This window comes from Chiloscyllium plagiosum, chromosome 14, assembly GCF_004010195.1.
Source record: "Chiloscyllium plagiosum isolate BGI_BamShark_2017 chromosome 14, ASM401019v2, whole genome shotgun sequence".
NCBI lineage: Eukaryota > Metazoa > Chordata > Chondrichthyes > Orectolobiformes > Hemiscylliidae > Chiloscyllium > Chiloscyllium plagiosum.
Window position 1 is genome coordinate 16,526,833 of NC_057723.1, and position 17,435 is coordinate 16,544,267.

A 17,435-nucleotide genomic window follows, 5' to 3' on the forward strand; every position below is an offset into this window, starting at 1 on the left:
GGTTACCTGGACACCCAGATTATGGTGTGCTGCTTTGCTGCTGAGGATCCGGATATTGGAAGAGAAAGAGAGAGTCAAGTGTTCTTTAAACATCCATCAGAATATATCTAATTGTTGAAATTAATAAAAGCACACATATATCTCAGCAAATTGGAAACTTGATTTGGTTATCAAAACACTATTCAAATTCACTTTAAAAGCTGCATTCATGTTTCAAATTGGAATCTATGCAAAGAAAAGAAGTTTGATGCATGCCAAAAAACAAAATTATGTTTTCAGTTTCCTTTAAGTATACTCACTGGTTCAAATGGTAGGACCATTTCATCAGTAATTCCATACTTCTCCCTCAATGCCTAAAGAAAGAAAGACTGCTTTAAATTCTTTCAAACATCAGGATATAATAGTTTCACAATTTTAAATGCAATGAATACAGAACATGTCTGATTGGTGAAGGCATCCACACAAAAGTAGCCAACACTGCAGACAATATAAAGCATACCAAGTACTTCTTCAGAAATCTCAACGCTGAAGATGTCTAAAAGTTTCATCAGGTAAAGGGAAGAAATCTGCCATCTTAAAAACCATAAATGACCTGTTTTTTTGTTGCTGCAGCAGCTAGACAACTCCATAACTTTACTGTTATTAGATTTTTATTTCCAATTTGTTCATTAATAATAAACCAAATGCAAATTTTCAAATTATACAAATTGAATTCAAATTTATGTCAACTAAATAATCACTCTAGGCCTCAAGTATTCATTACTCCATAAACAATCACTATCCATCTATGGTAGTGTCCTTGGTTGACATTCTCCCCAACGCTTTTTCATGCGGAAGGTGGTGTATGTATGGAATGAGCTGCCAGAGGATGTGGTTGAGGTTGGTACAATCACAACATTTAAAAGGCATCTGGATAGGTATATGAGTAGGAAGGGCTTAGAGGGATAAGGGCCAAGCGCTGGCGAATGGGACTAGATTAATTTAGGATATCTGGTCGGCATGGATGAGTTGGACCGAAGGGTCTGTTTCCGTGCAGTATAGCTCTATGACTCTAAGTGAGGATCGCTGGTGACTGCGCATTCTGGCATCATTCACAACTTTTCAGATACTGAAAATGTTACCTGTTGATAAGCACTAAGACATGGAAAACATCTCGCTTGAACTGAAAAGTAGCAAATCATATATGCACAACTGAAGTGCCAGGCAACGATCATTTTCAATAAGACAGAATTGAACCATCTTCTCTTTGCATTCAAAGATATCATTATCACTGAATTCCCCTATTATCAACCTTTTGGGGTTCAGTATGAACCGGAAATTGAACTGGATCAACCAGATAAATGGCTGGAAGAGATCAAAGACCTGGCAGGAACTCATCACCTGATTTCAGTAAGCCCACATACCATTTACAAGGCAGAAGTCAGGAGTGTCATGGAATATTCTTAATTTGTCCATAAGTGAACAATTTGAAAAAAAAATTGCATCATGCAGGACAAAGCAGGAGCGAGACTGACATCCAATCTCTCACCTTCAAAATTCATTCCCTTCATTTTCATTGCATAGTGGCAAACCTTTATACCATCTACATGATACATTGCAGCAATTCATCAAGGGTCCTTCAACAGCACCTCCCTAACGTAAGACTTCTACCACCAAGAACAACAAAAGCAGTAGGTGCATGGGAGCACCAGCAACTGCAAGCTCCCATCCAAGCCACACACCATCTCGATTTGTAACTATAATCGCTGATCCTTTACTGCACTATGGATGGACTGCAAAGATTCAAGGGAACAGCTCTTACCATCATCTTCTCAAAAGCAATTCAGATTCCAATACCCATTCCAAGAAAATACACATTTTTAAAAACTGGGACTTTAAGAAAGAGAGAAAAAAAAACAACTAGAATTCCTTAGCAACTCCAGTAAGACATTCGAGGGTCTGAGTGTATAGGACCAGTTTCAGCTCTGAACTTCAGTCTCAGCCCTAATCCCGACCCCCTCCTCCCAAGATTGCAGTGCAATAACATACCTGCAACTAAATGGTTGAGGTCAACCATATGAACAGGTCTATTTGCAATCAAAGGCTGTGAAAATACATATTTTATTCAACGATTCAACTCCAGCATCCCAAGTACAGTTCTCAAATCTAACTGCAGACTGGAGTTAGTTTTTTTCTAAAGGTTATAATAATCTTACTGCACGTTCAAGAATGCAACATTTAAATCAATTACAAAATGTATTTAGTGGTAAAAGGATTCAAAGTTATTTTACAAAATAGTCACTGGGATTTCCATGGGCTTTTGAAAGCTGTGAATAGAAATAACAGCCACTGGGATTAGCAAGGAACCAATGACTTCAGCATAGAGGGGTAGTTGAATAGTCAGAAAAGGAATGAAAAATAGAACTTGTACCTTCTTTTTCTTAAGATCACGGAGAGCTGCAATATCATCTGGGGCATCAGATGGAACACTAGTGACTATACCAGTGCCTGTTGAATAGGTGAAAAAGAGGAATTTTAACAAGAAAAAGAAAGCGATCTCTTCCTATTACTTAAACATTTACAGGCCAAGTACAGGCATAAGATATGAAATACCTTTGTCTTCTTTAATGGTGAGCATGGGGAGAGCATAAATAATCTTGTAGGATGTCAAGGGAGCACTCAGTGAAACACCAAGAATGTCCTAATGAAAAATAAATTAAGAATGATTCAAAAATTTAAGTAATCAAGAAAAGAAATAAACAGGTCATTTCTCTTCTTTCAATTCAAAATGACATTGAATCCAGAGCCCATTCAATAATTTATTCTTAAGACAAATTTACCTCGCCAATAATTGTTAGAATCACATGCACTTTTCCATTTTCTTTTGTAAAACCCTGGAATGACATATTCCTTGCTGCTCGCTTTGTACAGATGAAAATGTCTCCATTCACTGTTTCAAAGGCAATATAATTCATGTTGGGGTGGACCCAGCAGTTAGTTTGTCCGAACATGGTCTCTGGTCTCAGTGTGGCGGCCACCAAATAGATGTTTCTTCCCTTAAGGCCACTGGAAGAAAGAGAACAAGACTGGTAACAGTGGACAATAACTCTTCTGCTGAAAAATGTGTTGCTGGAAAAGCGCAGCAGGTCAGGCAGCATCCAAGGAGCAGGAGAATCGACATTTCGGGCATCAGCCTGAAGAAGGGCTTATGCGCGAAATGTCGATTCTCCTGCTCCTTGGATGCTGCCTGACCTGCTGTGCTTTTCCAGCAACACATTTTTCAGCTCTGATCTCCAGCCCTCACTTTCTCTTAATAATTCTTCTGCCATGTGTAAAACCCTTCTCCAATTCTAGATTTCAGATGAATTTCTTACAATGCTCTTTAACCATCATCTTTAAACTTCGGCAGAAACAGAAGTTCATTCTGGTGAATTTAATAAATATCAACTCCTATTTTTATGAAGGATATTTACATGTCATTAACAGCAATACTCAGAAGCACTTAATGGTATAACTCTCAGTTTTCTCTTGCGCCAGAAAGTGCAAGGGGAAAGTGGCACAAGTGGTCCGACTCCACCAACACTGTTGAGGAACTGCAGGTCAGCATGGAACACAATTTATTTTATTTTATTGTGAAGATGTTGATAAAGAAATTATTTTCACATACTGGCAGATATTTAGCACCATATAACCATATTTCTGCATTTGTAGTAAAAAAGATTTTCATTTAGATCGTGCCTTTCACAACCACAAGATTTCTCAAATGTTTTATAGCCAGTGAAGTTCTTTTAAAGTGTAGCCACTACTGCAGCACAAAAAAAAAACACAACCATACTCCTCCAAACATTATCTTAACACTGAGTGAGAGCAAGGACCTTGTTACTCAGATATACCAGTGCTACCAACTCAGCCACAGCTGATAAGCAACATCTACAGTTCAAAATCTACATACAGGTTATTTATTTAAGTCCAGGGAATTAAAGAACAATTTAACAACCATTCTCTATTACCTTCATTTTCATTTAAAAAGAATATGATCTGGAGATGTGACCTACTGCATTTGTCATTGGTTCTCTATAGCTGCCCTCAGGGTACAGGTGCCAGTTCCTTAAAAGCAGAATCTTACGTACATTGGGTGTCGAAGGAGGCACTTGGCACACTTGCCTTCATTGGTCGGTGCACTGAGTATTGGAATTGGGACATCATGCTGCATTTGTCCACGATTTTGGTGAGACCACTTTTCCTGTGTACAATTCTGGTCACCCTGATATGGGTAGGATTTTGTTAAACTTGAAAGTGTGCAGAAAAGACTTAAGGATGGTGCCAGGGTTGGAGGGTTTCAACAATAGGGAGAGGTCAAATAGGCTGGGACTTCTTTTCCTGAGAGTTTCAGAGGCTGAAGGATGACCTTACAGAGTTTTAGAAGGTCATGAGGGGCATTGATTCGGTGAATAGCCACTGTCTTTTTCACAGGTAAGAGAGTTGAAAACTAGAGGACATAGGTTTAAGGTGAGAGAGTAAAAATTAAAAAGGGACCCGAGGGGCAACTTTTTCATGTAGAGGATAGAGTGTGTATGGAACAAGCTGCTAAAGCAAGTGGTGGAGGTGAGTACAATTACAACATTTAAAAGGCATCTGGATTGTTACATGAATAAGAAGAGTTCAGAGATCTATGGGCCAAATGCTGGTAAATGGGACTAGATTTGTTTAGAATATCTGGTCGGCATGGAAACGTTGGACCAAAGGGTTTTTTGTGCTATATGACTCTCTGACGCTAAGTACTTCTTGAGGTGATGACTCTGATTTTAACTCATTTGCTACTTTCCTTCAAACAAACATAGAAGCATTCTGCAAATGGTACTTTATTTTTATTATTATTACAATGAAATCTCATACCAGCAATTTGGTTTGAAAGGGGACGTTCGCTTTTGAACGATTGAGGAGAATTGTCATGAGCTGATTCACAAGTGATGCCATTACCTTAGTTTTTCTGGATAAGGCTCAAGGATCTTCATTTTAATTAGTGTGTATTCTTGAGGACCCACACCCTGAAACAAAACATGAGGCAAAAATATGAGTTCAAGGGATGAAGAGTTTGTTTGGTTTCATACCGTGAACAAGGTATACTATGGTAGTTAGATCTGGGAAGCAGAAGTTACATCAGTCACATCACGTTTTGTTTACATGAATTTAATTGTGCCTGTTATTCAAATTTAGCAAACTTTCTCAAGAAGATTGTGGGTAGAAGATTGAAGAAAAGATTTGAAGGAATTACTTTTGATGAAAAATAGATAGTTTTGGTCACATTCATAATAAAAGGTGGTCAATATCTATTTAATATTGTAACTTAGAATGCTATCGCAAGTTATTTTTAGCTGCAGAGTTGACAACTTAGTCCTTCACAAGTCTGTTCTGCCAATAAATAATGTCGGCTGATCTGGCTATTCCACATTCCCATGTAATCCTGAAAATTCTAAACTCTTTGTTCATCAAGAATCTAGTCACTCCTCTCTGAAAAATATTCAGGGGTTCAGCTTTGAGGAAGAAAGTTCCAAAGATTCACCATGCAAGGGAAGAAAAAATACTATCCTTAAATTGATAACTCCATACTTATAAACAATGACCTCTAGTTCTAAACTCTTCCACAAGAGAAATCATCCTTTTCACATGCATCCTGGTAAGACCTGTCAGTATTTCATATTTGAATTAAGTTAAATAATGCACAAGAGTACTCCACATGTGCGCTCAGCAGTTCCTTGCATAACCTCACTACTTTTGGGTTCAATTCCCTTCACAACATGTGGCATAATTCGACTTGCTCTCTGACTTACTTGCTATATCTCCATACTAGCTTTTATGAATCCATACTAGGACACTCAGAGCCTTCTGCATTTCAGAGCTCCACAATTTCTCATCATTTAGGTAAATTGCATCTTTCATCTTTCCTACCAAAATGGACTATTTCATATTTTCTCACATTATATTCCATTTCCCAGACCTTTGCCCACTCGCTTAATCTATATATTACCCTCTGCAGGTTCTTTAACCCCCATCACAACTTTCTTCCATACTCCTTTTTATGAGATCAGCAAACTTAGTTATCATACCTTTGATTCCTTCATCCAAGATATTTATATGTATTGCAAAAAGGCGAGGCCACAGCAGCAATCCCTGTAGTACACCACTCATTACATCTGGCCATTCAGAAGGGGACCCACTTATGATTACTCTATTCCCTGTTAGCGAGATAATCTTTGATCCATTCCATTATGTCACCTCCTTCTCCGAAATACAAATACTTATTTTCTGTAATAACCTTCGATGTGGCACTTTAAGAATTGCCTTTTGGAAATATAAGTGCTGATCATTCACCAGCTCCTCTTTATCCACACCATGTTATTTCCTCAAAGAACTCCAATAAGCTTGTGAAACACGATTTCACTTTCACAAAACCATATTGACTCTAACTGATTACCATCAACTTGTATAAAAGCCCAGTCATTACTTGTTAAATAACAGTTTTCAACATGTTTGCTGGCTTGTAGTTTCCTGCCTTCTGAAGTCCTGCCTTATTGAATGAATGAGCTCCACTAGTGCAGTTATGGTAGAAAATGATATCTTTAACAGAATTATTTCCAAAAGGCATTTCTTGATGGCTCACTTGGTCAAAGTGAAAAATCTCTCAACACCAGGTTCTAGTTTAACAGGTTTATTTGGAAACACTAGTTTTCGGAGCACTGCTCCTTCATCAGGTGGTGTAGTGTGATTTTTAACTTTGTCCAGCCCCAGTCCAAAACCGGCTCCTCCACACTTAGTCATGTCGTGGAATCATACTATAATGAACAGCCACATACAATGATTGTTTTGATTCTTTTTTAAAACCTAAACATCGCTGGCTAGACCAGAACTCACTGCCCAACCCTAAAAATCAGTAGCATTGCAGTGGGTCTGTAGTCACATGTAGGCCAGACCAGAAAAGGAAGGTAGTTTCCGTCCCTAAAGGACATTAGCGAACCAGATGAGTTTTTCAAAGGTTCCATGGTTATCATCAGGCTCTTAATCCCAGATTTTTTGACTGAATTCAAATTCCACCATCCCAGTTCCCAAGAACATTACATGGGTCTCTGAATTAATAATCTAACCATGAGGCCATTGTCTTCCCCTGAATGGGACACATAAATTAAAATTAGCTTTGGTGTATGATGTTAGAGCTTTTGAGGATAAGTAGACAATGTTTCATACAGTTGGATAAATTTATAATTAGGAATTGGACAACGTGCTGCCTTTGCCTAATTTAGGAGCCATTCTGAAGCTGCCATATGATAAGTGAGAAATTCTGTCGTGAGTTAGTGATCAATCAGCCACGAAATAGAAGTGATTTGGAGATGCCGGTGTTGGACTGGGGTGTACAAAGTTAAAAATCACACAACACCAGGTTATAGTCCAACAGGTTTAATTGGAAGCACACTAGCTTTCGGAGCGACGCTCCTTCATCAGGTGATATGATCGAGCCCTCCACTATCACCTGATGAAGGAGCGTCGCTCCGAAAGCTAGTGTGCTTCCAATTAAACCTGTTGGACTATAACCTGGTGTTGTGTGATTTTTAACGAAATAGAAGGATTTTGTGTTTATGTTCAATTTTAGATTTAGCAATAGTACAGAACTGAATATATTCTTTGCTATATTACAAAGACCAAATAAATATGTATTAGTACTGGCCACTGATCTGTTAACTGTCTGTAATAAATTCTGGTCTGAACCATGGTTGAATGCAATTTTCCTCCCTTTCAAGCGAGGTAAATGATGGTGATGCAAGACATACCTGGTAAAATAAACTGAATTTGCAAGGCTGTCAATTGTAATCCTGCACACAATACAGGTTAACAATTATTGCATAAGGTGCAGCCTGGGGGCCTCCTTCATAGGAGTCACCTGTAACACTGAAACAAGGAAATCTATCTCGTGTAAAAATGGCAAAATATGAAGTATAGGTGCAGACTTTTCTGCACTGATACATCCCTAAATTTTTTCAACTAACTGGTCCAAAGAAAAATGATATTTTACAGTAGTTTAGACCAGCATTGGCTAAAGTCCTAGATTTTTCCTTTAGTCTTTAATGCTGATATTATTAATAACGTTTCCATATATGATAAGAAACTGTCTTACCTCTCCACTCTGTCGATCATGGTCCATGCAGGGTTGCCCATCTTTTGGAGAATAAATCGTGTACCTGAGAAAAGAGCTCATATTTAAAATAGAACAATCCTCTTTCTAAAGAACACTGATCATCTAAGAGGGCTGTGACCCTTTAGAACTCCTTGCCACTCTGTCGAGGCAAAGTCCTTCTGTACATTTAAGGTTGAGTGAGATAGATTCTTGTTCAGTACGGGAAATCAAAGGTTATGGGGCAAGGACAGAAGGAATGTTCTTTCAGCTGTGATTCTATTGAATGACAGAGCAGGCTCAAGTAGCCAAATGCACTGCTCCTGTTCCTGTTTCTATTGGTCTTATGGTTATCATTTTGAAATGGACTACAAGTATATACTTCCAGAATTCTATTCACTAAATAGATATAAACCACTGAAAAATTAGAATGAAGACAAAATAAGACATTTTGAAACCCCTTATAGATTTAGGATGATGTAACTGTTCTATAGAACACAAATCATTTACAAAATACCTGAGAGAGGGAGGAGTAACATTCTATATATAAATATTTTTCTGAAGGGCTGTCTCCAGGCACACTCCAAGACAGACTTCCTTCTTAATGTCTTCTGCCTTGTTATTGGAACCAGAACCATTCTTTTCTGCTCCTCTAAGAATCTCTGCCTTTGGTTTAAACGCCTTCAGTAATTTGGCTGTTACCTCAGGCAAATTCAGGAGAAATATAACACCTTTCTAATGTTCAATTCACAAGCTCAGCCCTCCCTGCCCCACCAGTCTCTGCCTGCAGTCACTCCCCATGCATCTGCATCCTTTGAGGTTCCGTCTGTCCTGCTAATTCTAAAATTCTATCAGATTTGACTGTGCCTTCAGAACGTAGCATGACAGCCACCCACCAACTATCAAGTTACTACCCCTCATTTTTAGTTCTGTTTAATACCCAGTAATATACATTATGTTGAAGAAAATTTAAAGATTTTCCTGCACACAAGGAGCTCTACAGAAATCCAAGTTCTGACAGCCGAGTTAATCTGATGAAGGCGCAGAGCTTCGAAAGCTTGTGATTTCAAATAAACCTGGTGTCATGTCACTTCTGACCTAATTATTACATAATTAGGGATGAGAATTGGTGTTATACCATCAACCTTTTGCTTGCGAGCCATCAGAAAATAGGAGTTTTCAAACATCTGCAGAATGAGGGAAGGAACTAAAAAGCTGATTGTTCCCTGTAAACTATGCTACAGCTCTCCCTTCTATGTTGTGTGTCTGGCATCTAAACTTCAACCCCCCCGGACTATGTCAGAGATCAGGAATACAGTGTGTGAGCATGTTGGAAACAGATTCAAATTCATCATTGATTGCTACAACACATTGATACCTTACTGAAACTAGAGAAGCAGACACATGAAAGATGCTACTTACAATTGAGAGATTGAACAAAAGAGCAGAAACAAAGTATAAATGGAGTACCTTCATAAACTTAATGATACTATTCTTTCAAGTCTGGAAGAAATTATTCACCATGAACAAGCATGTCAAAAAGGCACATTCCATTTGGTGCAGCATCAATGTCAAAAGTCCATACCTTTTACCAAACTTGATTTTTTTCTTCTCTTTTAAAATCAGAAATTGCCATTTCACAAACGAATCATAAAAGGGGTTTACATTTGTGGTGATGAAGGAGCGTCGCCAATCAATCTGTTACAGTTCACACAATATGAAATTAAATTCCTCAATGTTAAACCGAGATGACTTAACACTATGAAATCTTTGTGGAACAAATTTTCAGTTACTAGTCAGTGAGTATAATGAATCACTTTGTATCTTAACACCAGCCAGAAACTCTTCCTAACCCAACTAGTACCTCCCCCTACCCAAACAATGGTTGGAGCTAGGCTTTAGATAACAAGACTTATTGACCTCATTGCACTTTCAGAGTCAGAATTTTCCCAAAGTATCAGTACATCCTCATTGGGTCAGGTTGCACAGGAAAGCTCCTTCTACACTTTCCAAGTGTATCGCTCAACCTCCACCAGAGGATAAATTTTTTTACTGTATCAGCTGCTTTGTTCCCATTTTCCATCTAAGCTATTCTCAAAAGCCAGGCAGCCAATTTATTTGTGAATATAGGAACATGTGAGGGAAGGTTATACTCATTTGAAAAAAAAAATCAGATTATCTATCAATCCACATTGAAACCTAGATTAAAATATGACAGCATATGAACCCAAAAGCACATTTTAATTCATGACGTATATCTGGGTCTTACTGCCTTACAATAAAGCAGGCATTTAAATTATTATGGGAAGAAAATAGAAGTTCACTGAGTTTTATGTTTAACTTATCAAGAGACACGATACAAACTTTTAATCCCATTTTCTTCAAGTCCTGGACAGCCATCGTCGGAAAGTAATCAAGCCAGTGTTCAGCCTCTGCAAACTTCACAATCTCTTCATCAGACAGACCCAGAGATTTCATAATCATCCATTGGAACTTAGCTCCACCACTCTTAGCAGCAGCTTTACTCTGAAGATTCATGGAGGAAACATAAATGATATCAACCAAACGATAACTGCAGAAGCAAATCTTCAAACATTGAAAGGTCAATTCTGACAAATTTTTCTCATCTCAGTTTTCAATGGAGTTAGTAACATTTAATGTCCATTGAATTTAATGAATGACCTGGACAAAATGGGAAATCGCCCATGTTGATAGGAACAATTAAAAAAGATTCAAAGTGCCGAATCTGAGAGAGACTGGAGAGCTCCAAGAGGGTGTCCCAATGTCTGAAGTACAAAAACTAGAGCAACTAATGACAAAAACTAATAGAATGTTATCAGTTATTGTAAAGTAAATTGAATACAAAAAAGGAAGAATATGCTTAAGTTATGCTAGGTATTGGTGACAGTACAGCTAGTTATCATACAGAGTATAACAAAATGGATAAATACAGTGGAAACAGTTCAGAGAAGATTGACTAGATTGTTATCTGCAATGAGTGGGTTATCTTCTTAGGAAATGTTTGACAGGCTAGGATTGGACCCATTGAAATTTAGAAGAATAAGGAGGCTACTTGATTGAAATATGCAAGGTGTGGGGTCTCAACATGGTGGATGTGGAAGGGATTTTTTCTTTTACATGAGAATCTAGAACAAAGGGTCACTGTTTGAAAATAACAGATCACACACGTAAAACAGAGATAGATTAGAGGATAGCGAGTCTTCGAAGCTCTTCCTCAAATGGCAGCAGAAGCACCCTTCTTGAATATTTTAAAGACAGAATTAGATTCTTGACAAGCAAGGTGGCAAAAGGTTACGAAAGGCAGACAAAAATGTGAAGTATTCAGATCTTCCATGATCTTATCGAATGGCAGAGGATGCTCAAGAGGCCATGTGACCCAGTCCTGTTCTTAATCATTCCTGATGAAGGGCTTTTGCTGATACATTGATTCCCCTGCTCCTCGGATGCTGCCTGACCTGCTGTGCTTTTCCAGCACCACACTCTCGACTCTGACCTCCAGCATCTGCTGTCCTCACTTTCTCCCTGTTCTTAATTAGTCTGGTTATCAAACCTTAAAGATTATCTAGTGAAAACTATAAATACCTAACAGCACAGGACAGATTCCATGCTTACATGAAAACATAACAGTATTCTAAAATGACCACTTCTGCCTCAAAGTAATTCATACACATTACAAAGAAGCCATTACTGTACAATTTCAAAACAAGTCAACAGAAACAGAATATTCCCAAATTTCACCTACTAGCATTCACCCAACCATTTAAAAAATTGTTTTTGCTCTATTTTAGTTTTTTTTCTATAAAATTGCCCGATTGATGATGTGTAGGCAGTCTACTGTCACTGTAAATGGCTTTTGGAGTTATACCTTGTTATTCAGCAGAAGTCAAAATTACAGCTGCAATCAAGGAACTCATAATACTCATATGCATTGTACTTATAGCTACTTAATATAAAGATTAAAAAGGAGACTTTCATGTTTGAAAATATAAAGATTAAAAAGGAGATTTTCATGTTTGAACTTATTTAACATTTTTGTCAAATATTAACGTCACACATGTTTTGGTAAATCAAATAATAACATTCCGTACCTTTTTGCCCTTTGCCTTATCCTTAATAATCGTTTCTTCCTGATTTTTTGTTGGTGACTCTTCCTCCTCTTCCTCCTCCTCTGGAAATTGAGGCGGATTACCATACAACTCCAGCTCCCGCTTCAGTTTATCAGCACAGGCCTGGTGTTTCACACAAAGAGAAAGAAAGCCACTTGTGACAAATTCAACTCATAGCACCCAAAGTCTTGAAAGTCAAACTTGTGTAAAACCAGAAAACGTTGGACATGTACAAGTACATCAGATCCTGACAAAGCATCATACATGGAATTATAACCATACTGCTTTGTGATTCAATAATTATTCCACCTTTTTTTTTCCAGTTTGGGTATCCATGGCAACATTTGCTATTCACGTTTGTTTCTAATTGACAAGTTATAATATTTTAATGGAGTAATGTATTGCTCCTACCTTGGTGGTGCAGCACCCAAAAGCTCCAACTGCAGGCTATAACATCATTGATATGAAATTGCTTGAATTTTCCACTTTTTTTTAAGATTGAATAAGGGAATAGAAGCTACTTCTTACCAGCCTAATAGATTCGAATCACAGGAAACTTCTGACCCAAATGGCTCAGTATCCCAACTAATTATACATTTGCCCATTGTACCATTTAAGGATTTCAGAATACAGATTTGTTTACAGTCTAAATTGAGTTTTTGGCGACATGGTATGATATTAAGCTTTAGAATTTGATCAATCATAGGTTCAAACTATGGTCAGTGTTCAAATAGGCAAGTCAACACAAGCTGGAGAAATAGTGTCATACTCCCAGCTAGCCATTTCTGATAGTTACCGAGCAGTATCTAGAGTATGCTGGGAGTGTGTTGAAATATGAGGACAGAGCTGGAAACAACTATACTGGGCATGGTTCGTGTTGATAAATAGTTCCGTGTTGATTACATTGTTGCGATTTGACAGCAGCCATCATCTGTGCACTTCCACCAGAGACTATTTATTTTTAATAAGAGGACACTAACAAAAAGTGTACGTTCAAAAATAACTGGATTCTGGTTAGCCAAGTTATGCTTGCAAAGCACTCTGATTAGCTTAGTCAAGTTTGTGAAGCACTTCAAACTCAAAATTCACTATTTTGTTCTTTTGACTGAACGGAATATCCAAAATGCAACGTAAACTTTTTGGTCTGAAATTCATGTTCATTATTAAAAATTAAAGCAAAAGTTTAATTCCTAATTAAAGTTTAAACGATTTTGGTACAATATATAGAAAGCTAAAAGGCAGGAACAAACTAACGTTAACCAAGAGTAACTAAAGCAATAAAAAGTGAAATGAATAACACATATAGCCAGATATCTAACCTTGATGGGCATGCCTGTGCAATGCAATCCAAAAGGAAACAGGCATCTTCTTCCCTTTAAACGCTGAAATCCTACAGCAAACTGGAAAAAAGGTGAGAGATAAAATACAAGTTATAAATGATATCTGCAAGTATCCCAATCAAGTCAACTCAATACTGCACAACAGGTTGCTACTCATCACATTTAACTCCCACCCAGTGACAATTAGAGCTGGTATTTACATTAACCTTTTTACAGCCAGGGGCTGAGGAAGGAGACCCAGGAAGTAAAATCTTTACTTGCTTTTAGATGTATTCACAAAGTGATTCATTGCTTTGTGAAAATCCAAATATGTTGGACTTTCTTCTGAAAGTCCAAATATGTTTCAGCAACTGGCCCTCCATTGTCTATAGTACAACTAACAGTCAGAAAATTCCAAGAAAACAACTTGATAAGGTTTCCCTTTCATAAATCCATTTCTATTCTTCCCAAGTTTGCAGTTTATGTATCACCTCCTTTGTAATAGATTCTAATATTTTCCCTCCTGTGGGCATTAAGTGACAATTTTTATCAATCTGTGCTCCTTTAAAATTATTGGAGGAGCTGCCTATCCAATAAACTTAGTTGTCAAATAAGACTACAACTCCACTTGTTTTTGTCCTTGGTTTCTTGAAAGAAATATTCCACCGAGATTAGAAAATAACAAAAATTCTTCGCCCAACATCTCAGAATATTTTTAAACTTTTGTTTAAAGTTGCTTTAACAAAATCTTGGTCAGAAAGACAACTGAAAATCTTAAGATGAATCATGACAACATGCAATCAGTCTCAGTAAAGAAAGAAAAAAAAAAGACATACCTCACATTTAGACAAAGAGAAAGTATGGCCAAGATGAAGTCGCCCATTCATGTATGGATAGGGAAAAGTTACCATATACTTGGGCTGACTGTAAAATATAAAGGTAATGAGCAACAAGTCAGGAAAATCAATCACTAGGGCTCTGCAATGCTACCCAATTAAAAAGGTGATTGACAACATCAGGTGCAATATCTGGAGAACCACACGCCTTAAATCTTACAAGATTTCATATATCACACCACAGAAATCCTTCAAATGCTCCCCAAAACTTTCTTCTGATGAGCTCTGGGCAAGGGATTATCATCTTAGAATTCAAATCGAAACTCATGCTATTAAGCTTAAACTATGTTGAGAATAGAACCTCATAAAAAGGCCTGTAGCCTTATTGTGTGGGAAACTATTCTTTGGGGCAGCAAAAAAATAAAGTACAGTCTAATCTTAATAACCTGCTCAGTGCTCAAGGTTCTGTCAGAAACACGCTCCATAACTCTTTACAGTCTTGACCCATCCATGAACGAAAGAGCAGAATTTCAGAAGTGAGATTACAGTGACTGTCCTTTACACCAAGGGCAAATATCTGAGCAAGTGTGTCATTGAGGAGCACTCAAAATCGAAACCAATGCCAATCAGTGGCAGTGAGGTGGTGGTGGGGGATATCTTTAGCATAGTGGGAGTCACACCTAACACAAAGAGAACTGCAGCTGTTGGAGATCAATTAGAGATTAATTTAGATAAATGTGAGGTGCTGCATTTTGGGAAAGCAAATCTTAGCAGGACTTACACACTTAATGGTAAGGTCCTCGGGAGTGTTGTTGAACAAAGTGCAGGTTCATAGCTCCATGAAAGTGGAGTCGCAGGTAGATAGGATAGTGAAGGTGGTGTTTGGTATGCTTTCCTTTATTGGTCAGAGTATTGAGTACAGGAGTTGGGAGGTCATGTTGCGGCTGTACAGGACATTGGTTAGGCCGCTGTTGGAATATTGCATGCAATTCTGGTCTCCTTCCTATCGGAAAGATGTTGTGAAACTTGAAAAGGTTCAGACGAGATTTACAAGGATATTGCCAGGGTTGGAGGATTTGAGCTAAAGGGAGAGGTTGATTTGGTTAGGGATCTTTTACTTGGAGCGTCGGAGGCTGAGGGGTGACCTTGCAGAGGTTTATAAAATTATGAGGGGCATGGATAGGGTAAATAGACAAGGTCTTTTCCCTGGGGTGGGGGAGTCAAGAACGAGAGGTGTTAGGTCTAGGGTGAGAGGGGAAAGATATAAAAGAGACCTAAGGGGCAACATTTTCATATAGAGGGTGGTACTGTGGAATGAGCTGCCAGAGGAAGTGGTGGAGGCTAGTACAATTGCAACATTTAAAAGGCATCTGGACAGGTATATGAATAGGAAGGGGTGAGGGATATGGGTCAGGTGCTGGCAGGTGGATTGGGATATCTGGTCAGCATGGATGAGTTGGACCGAAGGTTCTGTTTCCATGCTGTACATCTCTATGACTCTAGGATATCAATGCTAGAGTGACAAACATCTACATCTTCATGATCTTGCTTCAATTGCAAGGGTAAAAGATGGAATGTTCTTTGATATTTGGACCGTTCAGTTCCATTCAAATAATGAAGCTGTCTGTGTACTCACGCAGAAAGACTTGGAAAATAGTCAGATTTGGATTGATAGATGGCATTCAATATTTCTGCATTAAAGATGCTAAGCAATGACTTCTCTGAAGAGAGACTGACTACTTCCCTTGATATTAAGTCCATAAGACATAGGAGTGGAAGTAAGGCCATTCGACCCAACGAGTCCACTCCGCCATTTAATCATGGCTGATGGGCATTTCAATTCCACTTGCCCGCATTCTCCCCGCAGCCTTTAATTCCTTGTGGCATGAAGAATTTATCAATCTCTGCCTTGAAGACATTTAGCATCCCGGCCTCCACTGCACTCTGCGGCAATAAATTCCACAGGCCCAACACTCTCTGGCTGAAGAAATGTCTCCGCACTTCTGTTCTGAATTGACCCCCTCTAATTCTAAGGCTGTGCCCACGGGTCCTAGTCTCCTCGCCTAACGGAACCAATTTCTTAGCATCCACCCTTTCCAAGCCAAGTATTATCTTGTAAGTTTCTATTAGATCTACCCTTAACCTTCTAAACTCCAATGAGTACAACCCCAGGATCCTCAGCCATTCCTCGTACGTTAGACCTACCATTCCAGGGATCATCCATGTGAATCTCCGCTGGACACGCTCCAGTGCCAGGACATCCCTCCTGAGGTGTGGGGGCCAAAACTGGACACAGAACTCCAAATGGGGCCTAACCAGAGCTTTATAAAGTCTTAGTAGCACATCGCTGCTTTTATATTCAATGGCATTATCATCAGAGGATTCCCCACAACATTCTAGGAATGGCTAATAATGAGAAACATAATTGGACAGGACAGATAAATTCTGTGGCTATAAAAGTGGGACAGAGGTCAGGAATTTTGCAATGAATGCCTCATCTCATCTCCCAAGAGACTTTTCATCAGTTGTATAGCACAAGGGAACAAAGTATTGCATCAATGTAGCAAACTGAAGAGAAAATTCTGAGGTACTTAACAGCAATTTTACAAGAATACGTAGACATATAGCTACACTCCACAATCTTAAAGCAGATGGCTGAAAACTTGGTCAAAGACTTAGGTTTTAATGTGTGCCATAAAGGAGGAAGGAGGTCTCTTAAAATCACTTATGGCTATTGCTATTGGGCCAGCATTAGGTGCTGTCCCCATTTTCCTTCAAGGCAAGCTGCCTTCTGGAATCACTGCAGTCAATGTGCTGCAGATGGCCCACAATGTCCTGAGGGAACTCAAGGATTTTGACACAGCCACAGTGAAGTTATAGTGATATAGTCCCAAGTCAGGATGGTGTGTGCAAGGGTACTTGCAGGCGTTTCCATGTAGCTGCTGCTCGTCCTTCTAGATAGAATTGTTGTGAATTTACAAGTGCTGTCTGAGGATCTTTGGTGAATTTC

At 38.6% G+C, this 17,435-nt stretch overlaps 1 protein-coding gene across 1 annotated transcript in view; it reads right to left on the reverse strand.

Annotated features, from left to right (window-relative positions):
* The window catches only part of lars1b (leucyl-tRNA synthetase 1b), a 53,213-nt gene that overhangs the window by 31,150 nt on the left and 4,628 nt on the right, over nt 1–17,435 (reverse strand). Inside the window, exons 3-13 of the mRNA XM_043703255.1 lie at nt 14,426–14,513; nt 13,590–13,670; nt 12,253–12,393; nt 10,508–10,669; nt 9,729–9,841; nt 8,147–8,210; nt 4,960–5,027; nt 2,820–3,045; nt 2,593–2,680; nt 2,411–2,487; nt 300–353 (exon numbers count right to left, since the gene is read on the reverse strand). Of these exons, the coding sequence (XP_043559190.1) occupies nt 300–353; nt 2,411–2,487; nt 2,593–2,680; nt 2,820–3,045; nt 4,960–5,027; nt 8,147–8,210; nt 9,729–9,841; nt 10,508–10,669; nt 12,253–12,393; nt 13,590–13,670; nt 14,426–14,513 (1,162 nt within the window). The remainder of the gene's footprint in view (nt 1–299; nt 354–2,410; nt 2,488–2,592; nt 2,681–2,819; nt 3,046–4,959; nt 5,028–8,146; nt 8,211–9,728; nt 9,842–10,507; nt 10,670–12,252; nt 12,394–13,589; nt 13,671–14,425; nt 14,514–17,435) is intronic.